We start from the raw sequence: 10,877 nt of genomic DNA, 5'->3' as shown, positions 1-10,877 counted from the left end.
TTTATATCCAACAACCAAAGCAAGCTTATCTAAAATCTACCTGGTTTTAGCTTGTGATGGTGTGAGCTCCCAGTAATATGTGTGGTCTGGACGGTCACTCTTCATGGGGTGACAGATCTTTTGTCTTTGATCTTTTTCCACCACATTACTCAACAATAGTACATTCATCAAAAATTCATGTGAAACATAACAACAGTTTGATTTTGGCATCCAACAGTTATCTTGATTAGGAAATTGTTCAATCAGATCAAAATTGAGAAATGGTTGTGATGACTTTGAAAGGTTTTGCATCAACGGGATGAGAAGTTTTGTATAATCTCCAATAGATGAACCAATCAATTGAATTGAACCATCATGAATACCAAGTCTTTTGAAATAGGATAAATAAAAACTATTGTTGACGGATTTGATGTTGTTTCTAGCAGCAGTATATTGAACATGATGGTTGTTGTTGCTGTTGAAGTTGTTGATGATGAAATTGGTATGCTGTTGAAGGTTGTTGCTGGTGGTCTGAGGTTGAGCTTGCCTGTTGGTAGTCTGGATATTAAGCCGTATTCTGTCCATGTTTCTTCCTGGGCTTTACCATGGTTGGAAATGACAACTAGGATGGGCTGGTAGTGGGCTGTAGCTAATTTCTTGCAAGTATATTTGGTGAAGTTGGAATAAACAAAATGATGGATTCATTGGGAACTTCTTCACCTTTTGTAGTTTTCTCACCAAATATCATCTTTGTGTAAAATACCAACTTGCCACAAAAACGATTGAGCACAAAGAGCAGACATTACTCATCATCATGACCAACATTTGACCTGTTGCTGATACAACAGCTTAACCGCCAGCACAGTCCTATAGCTTGAAAGAATCACAAAAACATCACAAATCTGACAAAGCAGTATGGCATCACATTCAATACATTCACCATAGTCGGCTTCAATTCAATGGTAGAACAATGTCTTAACAGTCTCTAGATTGCACAAATAAAAGATGTTTTTGTTCTTGTTGATGATTTTGACGTAAACATCTTGATTTTCGCGAACACCAAAATATGGTTCTCTTAACTACTGCACAAGTCCTTTGACATCGTGCTAGCACCTCAAATATTAGTTCAAATGATAAGAGGTGAAACTGAAAGTTATTAGATTCTACTATTTTAGTATTTAATGTACTTATCTTACTATTTACCTAGCTATTCAATGTGTTATTAATCATTTAATTTTTCCTGTGCAGTGACGGCGTCGGCACTCTTATGCTCAGAAATTCATCATTTTCGAAAATTTCAAAATTTTTGATTTTTCGATTTTTTTTTTTGAAAGTTGATTTTTCTCTATAGAGCCAGATCCTTAACTATGGGAGATATGATACTTTGGTGGATTGCTCAACAACCAGAAATGATATTATCAGAAGAGATATACCGTTGAATTTGGCGGAAACAGGAAAACATAATTAAATAATTTTTGTGGAAAAATATATGGATAGAAAGGTTTCTATGCCCATATTTGTGCCCTTTTTCGCTGGAAATTTCAAGGGTGATGTGGGTTTTTTGTTGTAACTCTTATAATTCATGGATTGACTTCTCATAATTAATGAAACATAAGAAATGCACTTACGAAGTTTGTTTCCAGAAAGAAGTTCACATTTTGGCTCGAATATGAAGATGTTAGTCATTACAGATAAACTGTCAAAACGGGATATATGTTCAAATGGTGTCACTTTGTGCTCAAAATTATGTTATCTTATCCCAAATCACAAAGGGATGAAAAGGTTCAGCTTTCTAGAATTTCAAAGTTCTTTTGAAACTAATTAGGCGGTGGTTGGTTGTGTTATCAATATGGTGATTCCCTACAATTTAGTACGCGTTCTCAGTTTTCTCCTGAAATTCAAAAATATTTGAAAATCACAATGGTACACCCTTTGATTTCACCTCAAGGAGTTAGACTGATCGAAAAATTGGTAAAAAGTTGACAAGTTTGAAGAAAAGTTTGGGATTTTCCATCAACTCAGGGTCATAGATTCACCTAAAGTCATTATTTTCATCAATTATCTCTTGGATGAGGTTGAAACTTAAGAACAAGTTTTAGCAAATTTGGACGAAATCAGGACAATGTTTCCTCAATTGTGTGGCTGATTGTTGTTGGTTTTCAATGAGTGATGGCTCATTAGATAGAGCAACTCAAGAGCTTCATTATTGGACATTCAAGATAAAGAATCATGAGCTCCGTTTGGTTGGTGGATCAGATTTTAAAACGCTAGATCTTCAAAGGATTGAAATTCAGTGGTTTTTTTCGAGTATTTTGTTCGAAGTACACAAAACATGAGGAACTTGAACACATCAATAAAGCGCTTAAGTGTGGACTTCAACTTCACAGAGTCACCAAAGAGAATAGGAATCATACAAATCTACACTGCTGATTCACAGTCTTTAAGTAACAAGCAAAAATATCATACATTCTATCATTTCTTCTTCATCAGTAGCAAATCATCATTAATTTCTTCTGGTTTCAACCCAGGCGGCGTGACAAATGATTTCGAAGAATGTCTTGTATGTACCTTTTCAGGCTTCTCACCAAACAAAATAGAGCTTAGATCACCATTATCACTCATAAAAGTTTCATCATTTGAACTGTACCGGCCACTTGAACCATTTGTTTTTCTCTTTTTTGAGCTTGAATTATTACCTGAATCATTTGCACTGAGATGACTATCATCATTATTTGTACTATAGTTCATATCACGTCTTCTCAACCCTCTTCTATCACTCATATAACCAATCGAACTTATCGTGCTATCTTTCAACGAATTGGATGATCTTGTGTTTTTATGGAAATCATGGACATTCGTCAAACTTGTATCCATATTATAAGAGTGTGAATTAGCCAGGTCCAGTAGAATCTTATCCTCTTTTAATTGTTTAATTTGTTTCTCCAAATTTGCATATAATTTCTCCTTAACCAACTTCACCATTTCATCATGTTCAGTGTTTGCCTTTTCAACTTCTTCGAAAAACTCCTTCTCTGCTCTTTGGACTTGATATTCTTCCCATAGTCTCAACTCAACCAATTCATAATCTCTCGATTCTTCAAAATCCTTCATTCTCTCAACGAGAACTTCATTCGTTCCTTGATGCATCGTACTTAAGGATCTTTGCAAATCTTGTAGCATTGAGCGATAGTGGTAATCCTTGTCAAGTTTAAAGTTTTCATCCATTTTATTAAGCTTTCCTTGAACAGTGGCTCTCTTTTTATCCTTCTTGGACATTACTAAACAGAAATAACTTGTTAGTTCAACTTGTATACAATAAACAACAGAATTTTCTGTCCTCAATCAAAACGAAATACTCACAATCAGCCTGTGGGGCACCGAAATATACTTGATCCATTGCGACTAGGTTATGTCTTTGACTTTCTCTTGGTTCTCGTGTTAAACTTCCACGATAACTCGTCTCTCAATCTTTAGCAAAAGGGCAAAAACCTTCCTAAAAGCACAAAAGTTATCAGTTGTAATTGTTTTTTCGAGCATTTCGCGAATCCTCGAATTGGAGGGTAAACTGGGATATTCCCGACTAAACCCGTAGGCGCTATTTTAACTTTTTTTTGGTCTGAGCTTGAAAATTTTGTGACAAAAATTTGGACAAGTTTGGGTTGAATTTGAGGTACATTGCAAAGAAAAAGATGAGTAGAGTTGATTTGTTTGTCAATGATGGGAGCTTGGTCAAGTCTGTTAAGACGCTATTGTCTTCGACTGGGAAATTGGACAAGTCGCTAAAGATTCAAAAGAGTGCAGCTGGCTTTATCGTCCCAACTTTGTATGAATCACTAGATCAATTAGACAATGAGATACGGAATAATAATAAGATACGACCACAATTGGTGGAAAGAGTGGTTAAGGATGTGGAAACAAGCAATGTAATCGAAAATTCAGTTTTAAAGTACCTTAAGGGAATAAAGATATCAAGTCAAGAGTCCAACATTTTGTTATCAAAAATACCTAAAAAGTACACATTATATCCACCATTACTTTTGATAAACAATCAAGATACATTTGAATCACAAGAATGGGAAGCCCACTTTAGATTATACCCTTCAGAAGAATTTTATAAACAACTACTTGCAAACTTTCCACAAATAACGCACATTGCAATTAACAAACCAATCATTGAGCAAGATGTCATGAGAAGACCATTCAATATTTCACCACTATTTGGAGATTTTGGCCCCGAACCAACCTCAGAAATGTTCGATAACCCAACCGAGAAAGACTTTGAAGATGCTTTTTGGTGTACCGTTGTTCAGAATGGGATATACCAAACTTGGGCTCCAAGATACACCATGTTTAGTCGAGGAAACATTAAGGAAAAAGCCAGGGTTTTGTCATTTAAAGATGTAAAGAATACAACAGTTGTCGATATGTATGCTGGAATTGGATATTTTACATTAAGTTATTTGAAACTAGGTGCCAAAGTATTTTGTTTTGAGATTAACCCATGGAGTATTCAAGGTTTGATACGTGGTGTTGCAAAGAATGGTTTCAGTTATAAAGTTGTTTCAAGAAATGAAGAAATTGAATGGGATGATAGTGTTCAATGTTGGATTTTCAATGAGAGTAATGAGTTTGTTAATGAGAGATTGTGTCAAACTAATCAACATTTTAATATCAGTCATGTGAATATGGGGTTATTACCATCTTCTAGACAAAGTTGGCAGCACACTTTAACTTTGGTCAATACATTCTCCACCACCAATACCACAATCCATATTCATGAGAATGAATCTGTTGATAACTTGCCCACATTCATGAACTTGACAGCTGTGGAACTAACAAATTTAGCACTTGATGACAAAACCGAACACAACATGAATATTATCCCACTTCACCTGGAGAAAATTAAGACTTTTGCACCTGGAATATGGCATATCTGTGCAGACTTCAAACTAGAGATCAAAAATTAAATCTCAACCTTCCAAATTCCAAACCAAATTGTAGCATTTCCGTCTCTTGATACTAAAATTACGTATTCTGATTACGTAATAATTCCATAAGTCTAACTAAAATTTCCCAGAAGAAAAAAAAACCGTTTTTGGCCAAACAAAAAGTGGGTTGTATAAATAAAACATTTCCTTACACATACAACAATCCATATCCAATCCATATTCAAACTAAGTTACCTTTGCAAATAGCTGGTTTAAGTGCAACAGGCTACGTATATCAAAAAGCGGTTCAACTAGGCGGAGTCAGGTTTCGCTTTGTCGGTGTTAAATTTAAAAGGTGCTTTGTTCGATAAGAGTCAGCTGGTTCAACTGAAAAGAAAAGAATATCCATAAGATATACACAGAGATAGTTATAGGAAATAATTAGCACAAGAGTATCTGCTACCATTTTAGCTCAAAATGTCCAAGTTCAATATAAAGACCGAAAACATGGCGGATGATTTTCCGTACACCAATGAGAATAACAATAACAACAACAATAATGGTAATAATGAGAACTTTGACCAGTTTGTGAACTTGTCACCAGAATCTAACATGAATTCTCCAGGGTTGTCTCAGTATCTACCAAGTAATGTTCAAAATACATACCCAAATATTAACCAAAAGTTGTATGGACAGGGCCTTCAGGGCTTTGAGAACCCTCAACAGGCTCAAACTCAAGTTCCACAACAACAACAAAGACAACAGAGTCCTGTTCCAGGCTTCAAGATTGATTACAACTTACAAAAAGCCTCATCTCAAACAGACTTAACATTAAATACCCAACATGATGATGTTTCGTTGTTTTTGGATGAACTCAACACACTAAATTCACCATCAAATGTCTTATCAGTTAACCATTCATTACGATATGTCTCATCTGATTTCCAAGATTTAAATGCTGGCATCAATGGTAATAATAGTCCTGTTCAACTTCACACGCCAACTCTACAACAAGTTAGCTCAAATGGGTCACAATCTCAATCAAACCAATCATACACTTCACCTCCACCAATGATAATATCTACACCCCCACAAGAAGAGTTCAATCAGGGAAGTCTGAGTAATAATTATCAACAGCAACAGCCACAGATGCATTATGGTGGTAGCTCGTCGAGTACAAATTTTGAACAGAACCCAACACAGTTTTTACAACATCAACAATCTACTGAAAGTTCCAATTTATTGGTTCCAGATAATGGGGGAGCAGCTTTCCAAGGATTACGTCCATCTCCATCAAATTCAGCCTTAAGCGATTTATCTTCTGCTGGTGGCTCACCATACCTGTCTGCTTATTCTCCATCTCATTTTGATGATGACGTATTATCACAAACTGCTGGATTTTTGGATGGTGGTGTAAACAACATGAATTTAAATGCAAATGAATTTAATGATGCAAGTACCAGTGAGATTGATCTTTTAAGCAATCAGTTGAATAGATTAACAGAGGAAAATTTACAAACCAACAATACATTGATGAGTCATCAATCACCAATAACTATTTCAATTGAAGCTGCACCTGAAGAAATCTCCAAGAAAACACCATCATTATTCAGTTCAAATAGATCATCTCCAAATAACTCACCAAATCATTCAAGAGCCGGTTCTAATTCTTCTCAAAACATTAAAGCTGGTCATTATGCTAATCTATTATCACCAAACGATGGATCACCTTCAGATTTATTGAAAGTTGAAGATCAACAGCATTCGAATATGAGACAAGGGCGTCAACGTCGCCAATCAAGATCTCGTTCAAATTCCACATCAGGACAAGATCGTAGTAGGTCATTATCTCAAAATCGTGAAAAAATGTTGGAATTAGCTTCACCAAATCAATCAAATAGAAGAGTTCAAAAACATCCATCAATTTATGCATGTCATTTATGTGAAAAAAGATTTACAAGACCATATAATTTGAAATCACATCTTCGTACACATACTGATGAAAGACCATTTGTTTGTACTGTTTGTGGTAAGGCGTTTGCAAGACAACATGATAGAAAACGTCATGAAGATTTACACAGTGGTAAAAAACGTTATGAATGTCGTGGTGTTTTAGCTGATGGAGTTACACAATGGGGGTGTGGTAAGAAATTTGCAAGAACTGATGCGTTAGGTCGACATTTTAAGACAGAAGCTGGTAAAGAATGTATTAGACCTTTAGTTGAAGAGCATGAACGTGAAAAGACCAAGAGAGGTAAAGGTGATAGTTTAATCGTGCCGAAATTGGAGGTTAATGGCGATTCTGCAAATGATAATCAATTTCCTGAAGGTTTGTATCAACAATTTCCCTCTTTACTGTATGGGAATTCACCAAACCATAGTGGGATAAGTGATCAAGGAAGTGATCTGGAATGACACTCTACTATATTCTTTCGTTATATTTATTGAGAATTGTTTTGTTTTTATTTTTTCTTCTTTCTCTGTTTGTTTCTATTTACCTTTTTATTATACCCGTTCACTTTTTTATGTTTTACGATGTTATTTATGATATCTTTATAGAAACATGCTTCATGATTGGGATTGCTCAATCAGCATTGTATTATTACTTATCTTTAATGAAATGTTTTACTGATATTCATTAATATTGATATTATTATACGTAGGCCGGCTCATCTGCATATTAATATTATATGATATTAATATATATATATTGTTTAAACAGCATCATGAGTTTAATTGGCTGCTTTGCATAATTAATATTATACATTAATTATATTTATATATAATTAGTAATTTATCAGCTGCTTAACTTATAATAACGTTCGACGTCGACGACGTCGTACAGCTAGCAGCTAGCGAGCGCTAATATTAATATTAAATAATTAATATTTACAAATTATTATTAATTAAATATATTAAACAATTATTAATTATTAAGGATGCAATATAATAATACCAATTAGAGGTTTTTCTATATAATAAAACCCTGTTAAATTGATTGTGTAATAACTGAATTTTGTATGTGTCAGTGTATCCGGGTAAAAACAATCACTTTCGCGAACTCGTTCTATTGTCTGGAGAAATTCGCAGATTAACGTTGATTCAAATAAACGAAGATTATAGTAATCATTCAGGAACTGGACATTGGAACCTTGCATCTTCAATCCAGGAACTAACCACAATACCAACCCTCCCATAATGCCACAGAATATCCGTACCTCGGCACCAGACACAGAAACAGCCATTGACAGAACTGTACCAGATTTCCCAGTTGCTGAATCATTAGATGAAGACAATTATTTCAAGACTAATATACCACCCCCATATTTAAAAGATTTATGTGCTGAAGCTGAACAGTTTGTTCAGATCCATGAAAAAACAGGACGTAAAGTTGTCTTAGTCACATCTGGTGGTACCACTGTCCCATTAGAAAACAATACTGTTAGATTTATTGATAATTTTAGTGCTGGTACAAGAGGTGCTACAAGTGCCGAGTATTTCCTAGAGAATGGATATGCTGTGATATTCTTACATAGAGAGTTTTCATTATTACCATATTCTAGACATTATAGCCATACAACAAACTGCTTCTTGGATTATATGACAGAGATTGATGGGAAATTAGAAATCAATCCAAAATATAGTGAACAGATGCATAAAGTTTGGAAAAAATATAATGATGCAAGAGATCAAAACTTGTTGTTATTATTACCATTCACTACCGTTACACAATATTTATTTTCATTGAAGGAAATTTCCAAAATATTGGATAAAGTTGGTACACGAGCTTTATTTTATCTTGCAGCAGCAGTTTCTGATTTCTTTCTACCACATTCCAAATTACCAGAGCATAAAATCCAAGCACAAGATCATAATGGAGGGAAATTAGTGGTTAATTTAGATCCTGTGCCTAAATTCCTTAGAAGATTAGTTGATTCATGGGCCCCAGGTGCTATGATTACAAGTTTTAAATTAGAAACTGATAAATCAATATTGATTAAAAAGGCTAATCAAGCATTGGATCGTTATAATCATCAGCTAGTCATTGGTAATCTATTACAAACTAGAAAGAAGGAAGTTGTGTTTGTATCCAAGAATTATCAAAATGATCCAGTATGGTATAGATTATCAGATGAAGATGTTGCCAAAGGTGTCGATATCGAAAGTTTAATCATTCCAGCAGTTATCAAAGAGCATCAAGAATGGATCGCAATTCATTAAAAAGAAATCAGTCCCTATATATATATGTTTATTTACATTGCTAAATTACATGAATGTCAACCCTATACCATATTGTAATCCTTTTCTTGAAGAATCATTTTCATGAGCAGTAACAGGCAACACAAAGTTTAATTCAAATCTTGCAACTGGATGTTTGAAAACTAAACCAAAACCTGCACCGATTGAAGGTTCTGATAATAATTCCTTAACAGTATGACTTATATGTTCATTCTTATCCAAAGGTATTAATCTTCCAAAATTTACAAATGAATGCAGTTTGAAATTTGATTCTTTACTGACAAATGGGATCCTATTGAATAAACTGATACCACCACTTAGGAAAACATCACCACCTAAAGTGTCATTAAAATTTCTTGGACCTAATCCATTGAAGAAAAACCCACGAACATCATTTGGACCACCAAGATAAAATCTATCCATTAGGTGTGTTGTGTTTTTGAAACTGTATAACCAACCACCTCTGAATGATATGTTCAAGATTTGATCACCATCATTAAAATTTGTTGCATATGCTGATTCAAAAGATTGTTTTAAAAATTTACTAGTGTTGAATTTAGGGAAAATACCTGAAATTTCATTAATCAATGAAAAATAAGCACCTCTTGTAGGTAAAGTTCTATCATTTCTTGAATCGAACCCAAATTTATAGATCAAACTTGTTTTAAAATCATCACCAGCATGGTATAAAACATTATTTGAAGCCAATGGAGAAACATTAGTTATACTTCTTAGGATATTCTCCACTGAAAACTCGTGGTTTATTTGACTTTCATTACCCAAATTTATAGAAACCAATTTATTATTCAACCCTTTAATCAACTGTTCATGCGAGGACCAATCTATTTTACGACTTGTTATGAATAAAGAGTTATCACTTTTCCAATTTGCATTATTGAAAAAAGGTGAGGAATAATTCAATAGATATGATGATCTTGTTCTTGTCCCCGTTGTAGCATCAAATATCACATTTTCACCACCTCCAAATATATTTTTGAATTGGAAAGTCATGTATCCATCACCTTCACCATTTCCTATATTTGTACCAGTCTTGGCCATGAATTTCTTTACTGGGAATAATTTGATATGTGGTATGATTTCTATAGCATTTTCAGGAATATGTGACGAGGAACGATAAGGTGGTGTGGTTAAGTTTATGGCAAAGTTATCTATAGTGGAAGTCTTGAAGAAATTTGAACTAACTTTATCCACATTGGTTAATAATTTTGTTAAATTTTGTGAATCATTAATGAATGGTAATATTTGGGCAGTTAAAAAAGAGTCTCTAAACTGTTCTGTGCCTTCGATTTGCACTTTGGACACGTGGATGGGTCTGGTGCTATTGTTTCTGAACAATTCTTCGAGGAATAGCTTCCCTTGTTTCTGTATGATTTGGTGTTTCTCTATTTCTAGTTTATCCAATTGTGAAAGTTCTTGATCCTTTGGTTTGAACCCATTAGTGATCCTGTTGATGACCTGGGAAAGATGTTAGCAAAGGAAATGATACTATACCAATAGAGCTAAATACACACGTTATCGTCATCTTTAAGATCCAAAGACATCCTTGAACTAATTGCTACAAATGCGTTTCCCAAATCTTTTGATCTTTGAACTCTATAATTCTGTCCAGTAAGAAAAAGCCATCGCGACCATCGCCCATAACCAATTAAGGGTTGAAAAACAAAATTAACTGGCTTTCTTCGAGCTTTCAACTTCAGTATTCAATCTTCT

General features: G+C 34.3%; 6 protein-coding genes across 6 annotated transcripts; 3 read left to right on the top strand and 3 right to left on the bottom strand.

Moving 5' to 3' along the window:
• Nucleotides 1-36: 36 nt before the first annotated feature.
• Nucleotides 37-564, bottom strand: WICANDRAFT_79615 (uncharacterized protein; the record flags this gene model as incomplete). The annotated part of the gene is made up of 1 exon (XM_019184921.1): nucleotides 37-564. The coding sequence occupies one exon, from the start codon at nucleotides 562-564 to the stop codon at nucleotides 37-39; it is 528 nt and encodes a 175-aa protein (XP_019038289.1).
• Nucleotides 565-2,451: 1,887 nt separating this feature from the next.
• SDS3 (Sds3p) lies at nucleotides 2,452-3,255 on the bottom strand (the record flags this gene model as incomplete). Its single annotated transcript, XM_019183575.1, has 1 exon — nucleotides 2,452-3,255. One exon carries the CDS (start codon nucleotides 3,253-3,255, stop codon nucleotides 2,452-2,454), a length of 804 nt encoding a protein of 267 aa, XP_019038288.1.
• Nucleotides 3,256-3,695: 440 nt separating this feature from the next.
• TRM12 (tRNA(Phe) (4-demethylwyosine(37)-C(7)) aminocarboxypropyltransferase) lies at nucleotides 3,696-4,931 on the top strand (the record flags this gene model as incomplete). The annotated part of the gene is made up of 1 exon (XM_019180543.1): nucleotides 3,696-4,931. A coding segment is annotated over one exon (1,236 nt), but the record flags the coding sequence as incomplete, so codon positions are not given.
• Nucleotides 4,932-6,908: 1,977 nt separating this feature from the next.
• WICANDRAFT_23873 (uncharacterized protein) lies at nucleotides 6,909-7,088 on the top strand (the record flags this gene model as incomplete). Its single annotated transcript, XM_019181005.1, has 1 exon — nucleotides 6,909-7,088. A coding segment is annotated over one exon (180 nt), but the record flags the coding sequence as incomplete, so codon positions are not given.
• A 1,017-nt stretch (nucleotides 7,089-8,105) lies between these two features.
• On the top strand, nucleotides 8,106-9,128 carry CAB2 (phosphopantothenate--cysteine ligase CAB2; the record flags this gene model as incomplete). Its single annotated transcript, XM_019183574.1, has 1 exon — nucleotides 8,106-9,128. One exon carries the CDS (start codon nucleotides 8,106-8,108, stop codon nucleotides 9,126-9,128), a length of 1,023 nt encoding a protein of 340 aa, XP_019038285.1.
• A 45-nt stretch (nucleotides 9,129-9,173) lies between these two features.
• On the bottom strand, nucleotides 9,174-10,812 carry SAM50 (SAM complex subunit SAM50; the record flags this gene model as incomplete). Its single annotated transcript, XM_019180456.1, has 2 exons — nucleotides 10,679-10,812; nucleotides 9,174-10,622 (listed from the first exon to the last, which is right to left on the bottom strand). Exons 1-2 carry the CDS (start codon nucleotides 10,706-10,708, stop codon nucleotides 9,174-9,176), a joined length of 1,479 nt encoding a protein of 492 aa, XP_019038284.1. The 5' UTR covers nucleotides 10,709-10,812.
• Between the last annotated feature and the right edge of the window lie 65 nt (nucleotides 10,813-10,877).

Source organism: Wickerhamomyces anomalus (assembly GCF_001661255.1).
Source record: "Wickerhamomyces anomalus NRRL Y-366-8 unplaced genomic scaffold WICANscaffold_4, whole genome shotgun sequence".
In the NCBI taxonomy this organism is placed as follows: Eukaryota; Fungi; Ascomycota; class Saccharomycetes; order Phaffomycetales; family Wickerhamomycetaceae; genus Hansenula; species Hansenula anomala.
Note: the sequence above shows the minus strand (reverse complement) of the source record. Positions and strands in the feature narration are given on the sequence as shown.